Source organism: Limulus polyphemus, unplaced genomic scaffold (genome assembly GCF_000517525.1).
Source record: "Limulus polyphemus unplaced genomic scaffold, Limulus_polyphemus-2.1.2 Scaffold5607, whole genome shotgun sequence".
Classification (NCBI taxonomy): Eukaryota; Metazoa; Arthropoda; class Merostomata; order Xiphosura; family Limulidae; genus Limulus; species Limulus polyphemus.
Window position 1 is genome coordinate 35,487 of NW_013671217.1, and position 18,603 is coordinate 54,089.

Genomic DNA, 18,603 nt, shown 5'->3' on the forward strand with positions numbered 1-18,603 from the left:
GATATTCTACCTGTCTCTTGTAAATATCACCTGTCAATCACTCCTGCCCAAGCTGTATATACAGGTTTTCTTTAACTATCGCTAGTGATATTCTACCTGTCTCTTGTAAATATCACCTGTCAATGACTCCTGCCCAAGCTGTACTATCCTTCATGATACTGTACACAAAGAGCAATGTTTAGTAATTTATATTTTGTTTTGTTATGATTTAAAACAAAATTACTAATATATTATTATTTTATATACTTATTTTTGATGATTAACTGAATAAATGTAAGTACGGATATGAAATAAAATACTAACTCACCAAAACTCTGTAGATCTGTTTGATCTTTGAACTGCCAGACTTTACTGAAATGATCAAACTGTTCGTTATTATTTTGACATTTTTTAAATCTTTCCCACACAAATATGTCAATGACATAACATACCCAGGGTATTAAACATTCCTTCTTTGACTATTCTCATTGGGACTGTCTTATTAATGCACTAAAAATTATAAGATCAAAACAACTTATTTACTGGAAACAGCCTAACTCTAAGTAGTAAGTTGTTAAGGGGCTTTTAAGTCTTAAAATGATCCTCTATGATACAGTTTTAGGTAGCTGAGACAAAGCCTTTTCCATAGCCCTTACACTCTGTTTAGACAGAAACCTAGCTGTTGTTTACGTAAGCTATTATGGCTGGCTTCATATTCCATGACAATTAGCAGTAGACAAAAAGATTGATGTACATGAAACTTAAAAGACACATATTGAATTACTAAATGCACCAGAATTAACCTAACGTGATGTTTTGGTGATAATGATATTTTTTGTCTTCCTTGTCCTAAAAGCATCACTGAATCTCACAAGATTCACTGACTTTTCCTTGTTTTTGTCTGCAAGTTAAATTTTCTGATATTTCTCAGATTAGGAATGCAAAGTATAATAATTATTGACTTTTACTGGTTTCTCTGACTTGTGAGAACCATGTATCAATGTTAACAAACAATACACTGTGTAGTGCATATCAAAAATCAAGGTTAATTCTAGAGGTTAACTAACAAAATGCTATGCACTGTATATGTTAACTATAGGCTAATTTTAGACAGTAAATAATAAGATGCTGTGTACTGTATATGTTAACTATAGGCTAATTTTAGACAGTAAATAATAAGATGCTGTGTACTGTATATGTTAACTATAGGCTAATTTTAGACAGTAACTAATAAGATGCTATGCACTGTATATGTTAACTATAGGCTAATTTTAGACAGTAAATAATAAGATGCTGTGTACTGTATATGTTAACTATATGCTAATTTTAACAGTAAATAATAAGATGCTGTGTACTGTATATGTTAACTCTAAGCTAATTTTAGACAGTAAATAATAAGATGCTGTGTACTGTATATGTTAACTCTAAGCTAATTTCAGACAGTAAATAATAAGATGCTGTGTACTGTATATGTTAACTACAGGCTAATTTTAGACAGTAAATAATAAGATGCTGTGCACTGTATATGTTAAATATAGGCTAATTCTTCAAGTTAACTAACACTACACTTTGCATTACATGTATTAACTCTTGGTTAATTCTTGATGTTAACTAACAACACACTGTGTACTGTATGTTTCAGGCCTCAAATTAGTTGATACTAGACTACGTACTGTATACTATTAACAAAGACAAAGTCTTTGTGACACTTACCACTCTTTATTGACACAAGAATGGGAAGCTATAAAGAATTGAAATATTGCAAGGAAATAGCTTGCTAATAAAATATTATTTGGTTCCAATTTAAGCCAAATTATCTACCAACTGTGAATATGCTGATATCAGAAGGCATTTCAAGTAATTTGGGAAAGATTGATAATGAATGTAAACTGTAATGATTAATAACCAGATAAAGTCAGCCACCAGATTCTACACAACTACTTGTTATTCATGACGTCAAAATATAAACTACAATTAAGAAATCATGACTGAGAAAACTTATATTCCAATTTGATATTTTCTTATTTAAATCTTTAATAACAGGAGTGTTAAAGAATGTTGTCTACTGTGATCTATTAATTTTGTGATCTTTTTAATTTCCTAATTTACAACAATTTAATTTTAAAAAGTTGCATTTTCTTAACGAAAGACCACAAAAACTATCACGGTCAAACATCCATTTTAAAACCAGATAACCTATTGAATGCACAGTAAAACAATGAAAGAACATATTCAATGCACGTGCTCTGTATATAAAATTCATGCCCAATTGTATATAAATATTTTTGCAGGGTGTTTTCAAGCACTAACACTATAAGCTATTAAAAGGAGAAAACTGGAAATCACATTTCAGAGGCTAAATGTTATTATAAACTATTACTGGTGGAAATCTTGAAACAATATGGTAATTTATTTAATTGTCGTGATGTAATCAAAAGTATATAAAAAGCTTGAAAACAATGATCAAAAGAACCTCCACATGCTCAACAGCATGTAATGTGCATGCATTAAATTAGCATTATTGACAAGTAATACTTAAATATGTATCGTGACATTCAACAAATAGAAAGGCAGAATTGTACAGTACTTTGTCAAACACCCAGAACTTGAAAAATAAATTAGACCACTTCAAATGTGTTGCATTATAAACCTATCTTTAAAAAACAATAAATCCTAATGTCTTGTGAAAATTTTGGAATTGCATTGCACGACTGTCTTTTGGATGGACATGAAACACTACCTAAAATCAGTGAATTTTATAATTATGCAGTTGTTTTATCTTCATCTCTTTTGCTAACTGTAGCTTCTTGATGTGCTCGTAGCATCTCCTGCTGTTTGACACGAGTGTAGCCAGCAGAACCAAGTAGAACAATAACATTACTCATCCACCAAAGAGTAGGTTTTACTTCGTGAAACCATGTCACTGCAAGCAATGTCTGGGCACATGCCTTTGCTGTGCCACTGATGTTGTGGGTGAGAGGAGATGTCACCTGAGATGAAACAGAGTATTAAATCTTAATACACAAATGATATGTTTGAAACAATGACTTCATGTTGTAGTCATCTGGTAAACTGGTACTATTTATGGTTCAATATAATAAAAGTTCAATTTACTTTTTTTTAATCATATTACTTTCACTTGTAATGTGAATATAAAGCATATTTGAAAAATAAAATATTATTCACGAAACTTATTTACCTTTATCTGTAGTACTGTGATGTATGCAATTGCCAAACCACAAGCTCCTCCCATGGTCATGAGTGCCCAAAATACATGGTCTGTTAAATGTTTATATCCCACAACAATGGGAATCTCTCCTGTGCAATACATAAGAGGAAGAAAAAGGAAGGCTGCGATCAGATTGTTATAGAATGTCAGCAACCAGACATTCCCATCAACTACAGGTAAGACTTTCTTCGTAAAGATGGAATACAGCGATACAAATAAACTGGCCAAGACTCCATAAACAACACCAACTACAGATAAAGATCCTGGAGAAAAATCAATGAAATATTAACTGTTAAAACCTCATAAAACACTTTTATGGTATTGCATCATTTAATGAGAAAATGTGTATAGAAAAAGTTGTTTTGTTTCCCTTGATTTGACGTTTTTTTCAACTTTACAAATACCAAATATTTCATGATTTACCATCTGATTATTAAAATACAGGTTTAAAAAGACACTATTTGAATGGGGTGAAATTATATAAAGTTACTAGCAAACCCATAAGCCTATTGTCCACATTTACAGGGTCACTATAATTTAATACTTGAACTGCTATTTTGTACTTTTGCAGTTTAATGATCATTGCTTCTTTAATGCAAATTTAATTTTTTTGACCAACTTACAAACTGTCATTAGCAGGCCTATGTATTTACATCCTCCATTGTAAATCAATGCCAAATTTGGGGTTCAATTTCAAGGAACTCCTGTAAAAGTGTTTTCACAAAATACCCAGGTTCCCAAAGAGGTTCGGTGAAAAGTTTTACTTTTGTGCAAACCTCGGGGGCGAGACAATACATTTGGGACCATTTAGTGAACCCAAGGGCCCATGGCCCACACTTTCAGGGCTGTTATAATGCAGGTTTAATACCTGAACTACTAAGGGGTTGGGTGAAAAGTTTTACCTTGGTGCAAACCTTGGAGGCCGAGATGAAGTTTGCGAGTTCAGCAGTTTATAAGAAGGGTTTTTCAGGAAAATCCTGATTTTCGCAAGGGGTGGGGTGAAAAATTTTACCTTCGTGCAAACCTTGGAACTGAGAGTAACAGTAACACTTGGTAACACTTAAAAGTCGATACAACCAACAGTTTAGGAGGAGTTACATGACACACAGGAGTTACATGCCACACAGCCACTGAATTATATTATAAATATTATCATCAGAAGTACTGAATAATTTTTGTTTTTATCATGTGCATGAGATGTAGTCATTTGCTGTTATTCCTTTCCAAATCCATCATTTAATTAACATTTTAAATTTATTGTTATGACAAAATTCTTTTATAAAACACAAAGAATATATGTAACACTAACTTCTACTATCACTTACTGAAAGCTATGTGAGACTGGTCATATCTCTTATTAACTAATCTTGTGATATCCCTAAGTTATTCAAAATGGGACAAGTTAAAAATTTAATCTAGTTTGCAGTAACTTCAAGATGTAGGAAAATATGTATGTTACTGCTTCATAATCTGTGGTTAACAGTGTCAAGTTTGGTGGTCAATGTCAGCCAGTTACAATTATGTTCTCTAAAAAAATCAGTATAAAAAAACACTACTCTGTATATTTTAGTAAACTATGAACATATAAAGTTAAGTTGTCACGTTCAAATATAAAACAACAAGTTGGATCTCTGTTCTCCTACAGGAAAAACTAAGAATAATTTTTGTAAAGTACTTAACTTCTACAGCTTGGGTTTCACCATGCCTGGCACAAACCAAAACATCCAATGTTGCAAGTACAAAATACAATGAAAATAACTACAAGTAACATATAATATTGGTCAATTAATACAAAGCGAGCAAATTTTATCTATCAAATCCCCTCATATGTAAATATTTCATCATTTTTTCTTACTTTTAATGTTCATTACACCAGCTCCTCTAAATTATAGCTTTACCAATCAAACTAAACTTACTAATGTTACCCATAGCAACACCTCCCTGGAAGTTACCACTTCACCAAATAAACTATGTTTATTAATTTTACCCATAGCAACACCTCCCTAGAAGTTAGCACTTCACCAATCAAACTATGTTTATTAATTTTACCCATAGCAACACCTCCCTGGAAGTTACCACTTCACCAATCAAACTATGTTTATTAATTTTACCCATAGCAACACCTCCCTAGAAGTTAGCACTTCACCAATTAAACTATGTTTATTAATGTTACCCATAGCAACACCTCCCTAGAAGTTAACACTTCACCAATTAAACTATGTTTATTAATGTTACCCATAGCAACACCTCCCTAGAAGTTAACACTTCACCAAATAAACTATGTTTAGTAATGTTACCCATAGCAACACCTCCCTGGAAGTTAACACTTCACCAAATAAACTATGTTTATTAATGTTACCTATAGCAACACCTCCCTGGAAGTTAACACTTCACCAAATAAACAATGTTTAGTAATGTTACCTATAGCAACACCTCCCTGGAAGTTAACACTTCACCAAATAAACAATGTTTAGTAATGTTACCTATAGCAACACCTCCCTGGAAGTTAACACTTCACCAAATAAACAATGTTTAGTAATGTTACCTATAGCAACACCTCCCTGAAAGTTAACACTTCACCAATTAAACTACAGTTTTATTTAACTTGATGAACAACTAGTACAATCTTCTTCAAAGTATTATAGGTAGAACACTTCAGTTTTATCTAACTTGTTGAACAACTCGTACAATCTTCTTCAAAGTATTATAGGTAGAACACTTCAGTTTTATCTAACTTGTTGAACAACTCGTACAATCTTCTTCAAAGTATTATAGGTAGAACACTTCAGTTTTATTTAACTTGATAAACAACTCGTACAGTGTTCTTCAAAGTATTATAGGTAGAACATTTCAGTTTTATTTAACTTGATGAACAACTCGAACAATCTTCTTCAAAGTATTATAGGTAGAACACTTCAGTTTTATTTAACTTGAACAACTCGTACAATCTTCTTCAAAGTATTATAGGTAGAACACTTCAGTTTTATTTAACTTGATAAACAACTCGTACAATCTGTTCTACCTATAATACTTTGAAGAATTTCAGTTTTATTTAACTTGATGAACAACTCGTACAGTGATTTTCCTCTTTTCTCTTGCAGATCCATTGTAGGGCAAAAAAAAAGTTCTTTTAATTTCGAAAATCAATTTCCATCACTTTAATACTTGTTTTCCATTTTAAAACTGTTTATAAGAATGCTTCGACAATGTTCCTTCTAACAATATTTTTCCTAATGTGCCCAATGCAGTTCGTATGTAATTTAGAAGTTATGTATATTCTAACCATTCAACTGACTGCAAACTGTCAACTCTATGGGATTCCTAAACCACACAAACAGGAAAACCCCATGCAACCTATATTATCCACTTATGACTCATTTAACTCCATTCTTGGCAGATACATAGCCTAGGCTCTCACTCCACACATAACATCTGAAGTTTCCTATTTCAAAGTTGTCTTTAATTTCAGAAATACATTAAACCAACTAAACTCTAAAGCTTTAATGACTAGCTTTGATGATGAGTCACTTTTCACCAAAGTTCCCGTAATGGAAGCTTGTAGTATTGGAGTCAACTTCTACCTTAATGACTCCACTCTTTTAATTCATATTCCCAATACACTTTTTGTTTCCCTCTTAGAATGTACAACAACAAAAGCTTTCTTCAAACAGATGGTTGAAATATATGAACAATCCTGTTTCACTTGTTATCTCCAACATATTTATAAGCCAAATTAAAACAAAAGCTATACAATCTGTACTTCATTCTCCCTTACACCAGTACAGCTATGTTACGGACATTTTTGCTGGTTTTATTTCTACCGAACACAAACACACTTTCTTTGAACAAGTAAAACTCCATGCAACCTAACATTAAAATCACCATCAAATATGAAAATCTTTTCTTAACCTCAACATTATTAGATTTTACACATAGTTCAAAACCAAAATTCACCAAAAAAATCACCTACACAGGCCATAACATCTGGAATTCCACACATGAATCCAAACAAAATATCAATACACTAAAAAACTGTATAAACACAGCTTCAAGACTTTTCTCAGCTAACTACATAGATGAGAGAAATCAACTTTATTAAGCACAAGCTGAAATACCAGTCAGCTGACAGCAATGTTTAAACTTAATTAAAATGATGTAAGTTTAACAGCAATCATATATTTCAAAGTAATAACCTGAACATAAACTTTATCTCAAAATTTTTAAATCATAACAAAGCTTTTACATAAACAACATTTGCAGTTTGCTTTCCATCCATCAACAAATAAAGATTTTGAGCTGATCCCACCCTTGAATGTCCTACATCTCATTGACCATAAGATAAGCATGGTTATTTAGGAAACAATCCAGTAACTTTCATACTTTGACCTTAAATCCCTTTAGAATATTCACTACTAAGGGACCAACCTGCCAAGATTGTTTGAAATTGACTCAATAGGGTGGGAGTAATTAACCAAAAGCCTTTACAAAATAGAAATAGGGTTAATTTCAATTTTGACCCCTCAGGACATTCCCCACGGTTCATAGTGTTTAGATACAAATTTGATTGAGATTGGCCCAATAGGAGGGGTTAGGATGCAAACAAACCCACATTTCGTTTATATATATACAGATTCCTTCAGACACACCAACAAATCTGCCCCAACTATTGTCAAAAAATTCTCTCACAACCACCAGAACAAAAACCTCAAAACTCAACTCCCAAACAAAATTGACACTAATAAACCAAACAACATTATACTGTAGTTTACCATTCACCTCTGACACTAGTTAAAAAATAATCAACACTTAGAGAAAACTTGCCATCAAACATAAAATTCCTGTCAATTTTAAATTCATTCAAAAACCCAACACTCAATTAAAATCATTACTAAATAAAAAGTGCACATTGTTTGTAAAATAAAGTGTAATAACTGTCCAGAATTCAGAGAAACTGGAAGAAAATTAGAAACCAGATTCATCGATCATAATAAAAAATCCTCCCATGTGCACCACCATTGTAACTAAAAAAAAACTACAGTATGTCTATTCAAAACACTGTAGATTAAACAAAGAACCAAATATCAAGAAATACAAAGTAAAGGAAGCCATCTTAATTGATCAAAACAGCTCTACACTAAAGCAACACCCTGGGGTATCTTCACTAAGCTGTTAAGTAATTACCAGTCATTTAAACTCTTTGTTCCATATTGTGCATGTAATTATTGTCTGCGCAAGACACTTGTACCTGATGATGAGAAAGCTTGTCAAAATGTTGTAAGTTTGTTACTTGTAATAGTTTTTTCATTACACATTCAAGCCATTTCCAAAATTTATTTTCCAAAATTGGGTTCCTCATCATCAAATTACATTTAAAAATCATACCCACAGCAACAGTCTTTGTAAGTTACAACTTCACTAATCAAACTTCACTTAATAATGGTACCCATGACAACAGCTCTCTATAAGTTAACATTTCACTAATCAAACTTCACTTAATAATGGTGAAGTGATAATTTACAGGGAGCTGTTACTATGGGTAATGTTAGAGAGTGTGGTTTAATTTGTGAAGTGGTAACTTGGAGATGTACTGACATGGATAACATTAGTAAGTGTAATTTAATTGGTGAAATGTTAACTTATAGAGAGCTGTTGTCATTGGTATTACTATGGATAATGTTAGTGAGTGTGGTTTGATTTGTGGTGAAGTGGTAATTTACAGGGAGCAAATCAAACGACATCTATTAACACTATTTGTGGCATCACCTAACTGATTTAATTTCCAACTCTATTCCAAACTCATTTTGAAAAAAAAAAGTACAATAAAAATACAGTTTTGCTACAATGATAAAATGTCAAGGGTGCTGATAAATAGTATTCATAGGCTATGAGAGAGACATAAGTGTTACAAGCAAAGAAGTGGTAAAAGGATACCTGCAACACCTTCTTGATCCACTCCTAGTAGAAACCCAATTATAATAACAGCACAACAAGTAACTGCTTTCACTGAAGTTTTCTGGTGCAGTAGAAAGTATGTTAGGATCTGAAAGATAAAAAGGGGTTAAGACAATTACTACTATAAAAGTCCTTAAAACTGTATAGTAATTCATTTAACAACTGTAATATCTTATGTAGTGAGAATAGTTAAAAGATTAATAATAATATAAATATTCACTAAGAATCAAATTAAGAGTAAGATAAAACACTTACTAACAATCAAACTATGAGTAACATAAAACACTTACTAAGAATCAAATTAAGAGTAACATAAAACACTTACAAAGAATAAAATTAAGAGTAATTTAAAAACAATTGCTACGAATTAAATTAAGAATAATACAAGATATATAGCTGGATGATTAATTTAATCAATCAATTGCTTTTGACTATTCCAAGAAACCAGTAGAGCTAAGTAATTCAATTAATTAATTACTGTCAGGTTTTGTATGGGCTGGATTCTTTACAGTAGGTGTCTGTGACTTGTTGGCGATAAATTTTAACAATAAACAAGCAGCACACAGTCCACTTGTTTTAAAATAATATATTAAAACAAGCCAAATATAAATATACAAATGTTCGTTACACTGTTGGTTATCACAGTTGTATCCAGAGCTTTAAATAATTGTTACTTTTCGTCAAAGTCCACACAGATTGGTTCAGTTACTTAAGAACACAATCTGACCAGACAAATTATTCTTCCAGATCTGTTGTGACAGTTCACAGACAAAAATTGCCACTATACGCTCTTTATGGCTAAACTCACAATCACAATGTCTAGATCTATCTTTCAAACTACATTTTTTGACGCGTACTTATACCCCAACAGAGGTCTAAAATTTTCCATACACTACTAGATATTATGATGCAAAAATTCTCAATTAAAACAATGATAAAAACTCAGAAGGTTCAAGTAACATGGCACAATAATATAACAATCACCAATTCATAAGTATTGAACTGCACATCATATAATTGGTAAACAGTTATGTAAAAAACCCCGTGATAAACCACTGCTTCTAAAAATAACTAATTAAACATTCTCATAATATAAACTATCTAAATCATAACACTTGCATCAAAATTAAACTAAAACAGTTGTGTACATCTAAGAATTACTTATAAGCAGCAATTACATGGATTAGTGTTTTTTAAATTAATCAGAACTATAATTAATCAAAATGAATGTTTTCAATTATTCCAACAATCAGTTAATCAAAATTACAATCAAATTGGCTGACACAAAAATAATCAACTAATCCAAATTATGGTTTCTGTTTATTTCAACTATTCAAGTAATGGAAATATTGCCACTATGTTTGTTTTTTGTCAAGAATACATACTGGGAGGACAGGGCTCATGATTTTGGTCTCTGGTTAAATTCCCATTGCCACTAAACTTGCTTGCCCTGTTTTTGTTATTGAAAAGCTACAAATACTAAGGCTATTTCACAGTTGCTAATTTTGAACAGCCCAATACAGGTAAGTCAAATAGCTGGCAGTACCCATTTTCAACTCTTTGCATATTCAAGTGTTAAATAGCGTAAAGTTAACCACATTTTCCTTTCCTGAAAATGCATTTCTGATAGATACTCTCCTCTGCACAAAGAATAGCTTGATTCATTTGCACTTTTGCCAGTGATACTTACATGCCACTAGCCTTGAACTACATACCAACTAAAAATGTGTTTAACATGAACTGTGCTAACGCATAATGATATCATCATGCAACAACAGCCCTCAACCAATATGAGAGCAGTACAACCTTCTTGCGAAATAACCCCCCCCCCCCTAAGTAGTTATGCTCAAAATAACTTCATTCTCAGATGAGGCAAGAGGAGAGGATGGATGGGAAGGTATGCAGAGGTAAATATCTATCAGAAATACATTTTTGCTTTCTGAAGGGAGTTTGTCTAGGTTTAATGTTTGCACTGGCTCCTGCACCATTTCAATGTTGCATTCTAGCTATACTGTGTGAGGAGTGAGGTATCATCTTGGAAATTAATATCTTCCTTATCTGCCCTAAGGTAAAGCCCATGGTGTATGACACAAGATGGAAGATCACATCGTGACACGGATATACTCTATGCCGGAAAGAAAGGGGAAAAAAAGAGTCCCAAGTGTTGCAGGGATGGACATAACTTTTACATGATGAACCAAGCACCCACCCATATGTGGTTGGCAAGCCAAGACGTAGTGTGTGGTTAGGGTGCAGTCAGACCATAATGTGTATGTCTGACCTCAAATCAACTGAACAGATAGAGACAGGGGTGATGAAACGTCCTGTTGCAGGAGCAGGGCAAAATAGCTGTTTGAGGGGTGCCCCACACCACACAGACAATGTCATCACCATCCTACTTCCTACCGTATTGTACTGTACACAATCAGTGAGGAACTCTCCAAGGTCTATCACTTCAACGGCTAGGTATGGTAAGTTGCTCTACTTGAAGAAGAGGGGATAATCCGCACTGGGGAGACTCAGAGAAGTGCCCACAATCCTATCGAATGTCAGATGGAAAGGTTTTTTACTGTAAACTGTGCAATGGGTGACTGCAAAACCCTGTATTAAAAAGTAGGTAAGCACAAGCCAAAGAAGTGGGCAGTCACTTTCCTGGTGCTGGTTTTTTCTATGATAGTCCACAGAAGATACAGGCAATTGAGTACTATTAATACCATGAGAATACCTCTAGTAGTCTTGCAGAACATCCCATCTTGACAGTGGGCACTGGAAGAGCCAGTGCAGATGGGTTGAGCACTTTCCATTATCACTAGCCCAATGTGAATTTTGTGAGATAAACATACCCTGGGAAGCAGCAACAGCCACCTGGCATGATGCTATAAGAGTGAAAAGGGTGAGGCAAGAGTAATGAAAAAGAAAATGTACTTACCCTTCTCAAAGACGGTGTGGAGCTTAAAGAACAGCAACCAGAGGGAGTCAAAATTTTACAGAAGATGAAACAAATAGAAGATAAAAATAATGGTAGACAAATGTGTGCAGATTCATCCACATGCCAGCTTGAAGGATCTCATCTAAGAGTTAGTAAAAATGAAATGCAAGAGAATAAGACAGTTGACAAATGTAATTAGATGATATATTAACATTTTATTACACTGAAAATGTATTTCCAATAGATACTTACCTCCTCTCATGTGATAGCTTTCCTCGATTAGTGCTGCTCTCTATATGCACAGTTTTTGTTCTCCACTAGCCTTGATGCTCCAACCTATCCACATGTGTTTACATATAGTATAGCTACACTGTAGCATGCAAATGACCATGCGACAACCATGCACCAATAGGAGTGTGACACACACTCCTAGTGCAGCTGACCCCCTCTCTATACTGTAGAGCACTGTCATCACTTCAAGATTAAGCAAAAATGATGCACCAGAAGTGGGAAGGATGGGTGGGAAATATGAGAGGAGGAAAGTATCTATAGTAAATACATTTTCAGCTTAGGAAAATGTTAAATTCCGATACAATACCTTACGTCCTCTCACATAATAGCTAGAATCCCAAATTGAAACAATAAAGGGACTGGTGCAAAAGTTACCTAGATGAGCCCTCTTTGGAAGGCACCCAAAGTACCCATGAAGTGTGATACCCTAATGTATGGGGTCACACCTGTAGGACATCACACTAGATTTGTACCATGAATACTCTTCACCCATTTGAAGGATATGTGTCACAAAGTAGGACAGAAAGAATGCACGTACAATATGTAATTGGATGTGCCAGGTGGTGTACAGTGATTAGGATGTGTCAAACCATATTAGGTGAGTCAACTCCAGTCCAAAACCAGGTGGAACCAGGTATTTATCTTCCAGTTCAAGGTAGGAAGAGGGGCCCAAACATCTTCATCTTAGGACCAGGAAGAAGAAGGGAAAACAACGTCCATTCCACCATCCCAACCAAGGCATGTGTGTGCAGACTTAATAAACAACCAACACCAGGCCACCTGCGGACCCAACATCCAGGTAATAGAAAGAGTGGGGAAAGCAATGTGATGAGTGGACTCCAGTCCAAAACTAGGCAGCATCAGAAATTTTTCTTCAATTCCTCATGTGTGAGCACTTATGTTGGCTGGTCCTACACCAATCCAACACCAGACCACCCAGGAACCAACAGGCAGAGGTAGGATGGGGAAAAGCCAGCCGGAGGGGTGATCACATATGACAGATTTGTTCAGTCCAAAACCAGGAAGCATCGGGTATTTTTCTTCTGGTCCATTTTAGGAGAGAGTACTCACCAATTACATCAACAGAACACCATCACCCTACTCTCAGCTGAGTGAAATTGGTTGAAATAAACCTGGAAAGGTACCATTCACCAAAGAACAGAATCCAAGAAAAGAGAATAGGTCACTGTAATGGTAAGAAATAAAAAGAAATAATGTAACCTCTCATAGTCAAAATGAGGTATGGAAGATGGCAAGCAATAGCCAGGTGAAGAGGAGATGGCCAATTGATGCAAGTAGTGGGCTAAAGAAGTGTGAGGTGTGGTCTATATGCCAGCCTGTACAATCTCTTCTAACAGGCAATAAAAGTAGGCAGCCGTGGAAAATGTGAGATGATGTACTTGGTGAGAGGAGACTAGGAAAATGTGATGGGAATTCTCAGATAATGATGCATAAGCAAGCTGAATAATTTGGCAAATCCATCTAGTAAGGGTGACAGGAGAGAATCACAGGTAGAAGGAGTATCCTATGGTATAAATAGGCAGAAATGGGATCCAAAGAAGGAAGCAGTGCAGGCAACATAACAACATAGAGCACATACTGGACAAACAAGATGATTAGGATCAGCATGAGAATACAAATGAGAGATGGAAGAAAGGAAAATAAGAGTGAAGATGATGTCCTCTTCACACACACTGCTAACATTTTGGGAAAAAACTATAATGAAGGATATGTGAGACATTGATAGCGAAAATATCTGTTCTATGATATCCACATGCGAAGAAGGAGCAAGAAATACATTTTTAGTGAAAGGTGGTACAATGAGCAAATGACCAAAGGTTCAAATGAAGGAAGGGTATGGGCATGAAGGACCACATTGAGATTCCAGCCAAGCAGATGTTTCGGATGGGGTGGACAAATCAAATGAAAGGAGCAAAACGGGATAGGTAAAAATGCTACAGAAGTTAGAGAAATGAAAGGTATTAGATAGGGCCACTCTATAGTCTGCAAAAGTGGATACCGATAAACCATTGTTGAAGACCCAAGTAAAGAAATCTGAAAGGTGGGGAATAGTAGGGTGGGTGGGTGGACTGAACAAGATAGAAGAGAGGCTACCTGTGTAAGACCATTTTGCAAGAAACCAGACAAAATCCACACATGAAGGTGGAATGTGGTGACAGTGTGATGAAATATGGAAGAAGGGATTGGGAAAGTGAAAGAGGTAAGGGAGGAGACAATTGAAGAAGGGGCGGGATCATAAACCACAGTTGAGCAGATCAGAATGGGGCAATTAGAAGAACTTGACACAGAGTGATTTGGATCAGGTACAGAACACTGGGAAGAAGATGGACAGGAGAATAGGCACAATAGTAAAGATTGGTCCAATCCCGACTGAAGGCATCCATTTTCAAAGCTAAAGGATGTGGAACAGGAGATAAGAGAGGCAGTTTGGTATTGAAATGGGTAGCAAATGCATCCAGAAGAGGAGTACCAAACTGGGAGCATAACCACCAAAATACTTTGGGAAGAACAGGCCATTCCATAGGAAGAATCTTCTTGGTACAAGAAAATCAATCTGCTCTAAGATTTAGAGCACCAGGACATGACAAGCAAGAAGGCAGACTGAGACTAGGTCTAGAAATGATCCAACATTCAAAAGCAAAGAGGTAATGTAGGAGGGTGGTAAGAAAAAGACGATGGTGCAAACATTGGGCACTAGAAAGAGAAACAGAAATTTAGGAGTCTGTCCCTAAGCAGGTAAGAGAGATTTCAATGACTTACAATCAAGGAACAATTGTAAGCCAGGACAAAAAGGTCAAATAGACAAGGAAGACAAATCATGTCAAGAAAGAGATTAGATGGTTGAGGATTTTCCTCCACACATAAAACTGTGCATAGAGCAAGCCCTGGTGGGGAGAAATAGCCAGTCAAAATCATCATCATCGTGGTTATGTTCAAACTGGAGAGAAGGAATTTCTGCCAAATGGATGGGAGGAAGAGGCCCAGTGTGCATGAAGAAACCCACAACACATTGAACAATGGCCATCACATTCTTAACAGACAACAAACCCCCGCAGCCAGTGGTCCTGAGTTAGAAACATTGTCACCAACACAGGACAAAGCAGAAGTTACCATCACTTGAGAAATGATAATGGTGAGAAACAGAATAATGAATTTTGTATTTCTTTTCCCCTTAGTGTTCGTCATTCAAAGTACCAGCATGCTTGTTTTTACTTTTAATTGATGGTTTCCTACCGAGTTAAATTTCATTGAACAACAATCTCAATTAACTGAATAACAATTGTGAAATATGTCTGTTCTAAATAATGCAGAGGAAAAGAATGAAGTTATTTTGAACCCAAGTGCTTAGAAGGAGTTATTGCTCAAGGAGATTGTGTCACCCTCATATTGGTAAAGGTCTATCATCACATGATGATGTTATCATGAACTAGAGCATATCACGTTAAACACGTTTTTGTAGGTGGGGGGTAGATCAAGGCTAGTGGCATGCAAATCTCTTAGGCAGATGTGCAAAAGAATCAAGCTATTGTGTTTGTGGAGGTTAAGTATCTTCTTGGAATTTAGTTTTTACACTATATAATGTTTCTAACTAATAACTGTGTAACTATGTTACTTAATGTTGTATAAGCAGGTGTGTATCTAGGAGAGAGCTCCAGAGGTTCTGAACCCCCAAACCATTTTTTCCAGAAATTAAAAACAGTATTCTTTAACATTGCATAAGCAGGTGTGGATCTAAGTGAAGGATGTGTAGGAGTCAAGACCCCTCCATTTCTTCGAACATTAAAAACTGTATTCAATGATGTATAAGTAGGTACGATTCTATAGAGGTCTGACTTCCTTGTTTTTGTTTTGAAAATGAGCAACAAAACAGCCAGAAATCCTTACACTACCATAAAGTATTGAAAATTAAACAATAGATGCCATTGTTTTAGGTTTTCTGAAATCAACACAGCTGGAGTTTACAGCAGTCCAGTTGCCTTATCCAGTAATTGACTGTTTCTAATCTAATACAACAATATGAATGTCAGTTAAACATTGCAATGGTAAATTTTGATGCCTTGGCTTTTTCTAGACATCCTAACAATGTATCTAGACTTTGGAGATTAGTTTTCATTAAGATTAGTAGGACACCTGCAGCTCTTTCTAACATAGACTTGTTATAGAACCAATATTTCATTAATTAGAAGCTAGAATTCTTCAAAGGAATATGTGTTTTGACTGTTTAACAACTTTTAAAAAAAATTAAAACATACATCCTGTTTACTTATGCTATATTTATTTCTAAATATGATTATAAATAACTACAGCTTTTGAAATTTAATTAAAATTTTTGAAATGTTTGTTTCTAACTTTTCATTTTCATATCAACCACATTACTAAAAATTAAGATATAACCTGATGAGTTAATCATTTATAGAATATATTAACATTATTTTAACTTAGCTGAATTTATTTAGGTTAATTCAGAACTATACGGTTGACCCTGATTAATCCAAAATAACGCATTACAGTGGAAGTCTCATCTTTCATGTAGAAACAATACTGAAAATTTGGTTACATTGTTACACAGCTAGCATTTAAAAAGTTAACTGATATCATCATTGTAAAAAATTAAACCTGGAGAAGTTAAATTGTGTTACTTGTTAACATAACATTACTGTTATCTGAACAGACTTTTGAGTTTGATTCTATTTTCACTCTCTAATGGTTTTCAAGTTTTATATGACAAAGTTATAAATATTAAAAGTTTTATTTTACAAAACAAGTTGATGTTATCCTAATTTCTATGATGTTTGACTACATTTAGGCTACTTGAAGATACTATGTTTTTACTTTGATTAAGTATGTGTTTGTCTAATAAATAAAATGAGTTATGACTATTCTCTCTCTTTAGTGGTTGCAAAGTGTTCAATAAATGGTGTATTATAGATACAACATCTTAGGCCGCAACATTCTCATAAACACCTTAATAACTTGTAAAACAATGCTGAAATGTCTGGAATAACAAGTCTGGAAATGTATATACAGTAAAAGGTTGGTTAATAAGTAAAAAATCTTTAACTGTTTCTAAATTTTAAACAGTGGATTTCTTTTGTGCATATGATACATTTTCATGTACAAAGTTTAGGACTAAAAAAAAGTTACTTAATTCTAAGCCTGAAAGGCTAAAGACAGGGTTTTATCTGGTTTGTCATATTTTTTTGTTACTTGATAAAATTTTTAGTCAATTTTATATGTTAATTCTAATTATATTTCAACAATTTTAATTGAAAAACATTTTAGAATCAATATTTTGTCATTTTCCAACAGTTACTTAGCATAATTGATGAAGTAAAATTTCATGTTTTCATTTCTACAGCTGCAATAAACTTTGACTGTAAACAAAACAATTCATTTGTCAATTTTTTTTCTGCCCATCCTAAAGAATAACTATTATTACTAAAAACATATCACTCATTGAGAATATATTATACATATTTTAATTTTCAGATATTTCCCTTAGCTTTTGTACAGAGCTTGGTTGAAACTCATGGTGTGTGCAACATTAAGTGGTTTCATCTCTTAATAACAAAACATAGCTCTGACAACAGCTATGGAGAAAGTTTAGATATGATTGTATAGAGCAAGAATTAGACTATCATGATGTTTTAAGAGTTTTGTAATAGATTTTGTAAACGTTTCTTTCATTTCTGTATTGTAAGAATATTTGTGAATTAAATCTTCTCTGTTTGAAAGCTATAGAACTGAGAATACATCAAATAACACAAGGTAAGGTAAGCCTAAACAGTTTAGAGACAGGTTGAATGGGTAACAAAGAAAACTGTACAATATTTGGAGAAGGTTTTGTCACCATCAGGAACAGGCCCGCTGACGGGGGGCAAGGGGGCAACTGCCTAGGGGCCCGGGTGAATGAAACCTGGTTATGCCGTAAAGCATCTTTAGGCTATATCTTAATTTAATGATAAAAACCATAGTTTGACTTTTCTTTGCATATAGATGCTTGATACATTAAGAATGACTGAAATCATAATTTGAGTAATAATTAATATGTATTTGTTACTTTATAGATTTAATAGGTATTTGTTGTTACTTTATTAACATTTTTACGCTTATACTACGAGGTAAAAACGGCTGCTGTTGTGATTTTGTCTGGTTTACGAGCTCGTTGCTGTCCTAATTTAGGATCTTCTTTTTAATAAAT

At 34.1% G+C, this 18,603-nt stretch overlaps 1 protein-coding gene across 1 annotated transcript in view; it reads right to left on the reverse strand.

Moving 5' to 3' along the window:
- Window positions 1–1,314: 1,314 nt before the first annotated feature.
- Window positions 1,315–18,603, reverse strand: part of LOC106472783 (GDP-fucose transporter 1-like) — a gene marked incomplete at its 5' end in the record, with an annotated part of 27,351 nt that continues 10,062 nt past the window's right edge. Inside the window, 3 exons of the mRNA XM_013933441.2 lie at window positions 1,315–2,969; window positions 3,179–3,471; window positions 9,140–9,248. Coding sequence (XP_013788895.2) covers window positions 2,742–2,969; window positions 3,179–3,471; window positions 9,140–9,248 — 630 coding nt within the window. The remainder of the gene's footprint in view (window positions 2,970–3,178; window positions 3,472–9,139; window positions 9,249–18,603) is intronic.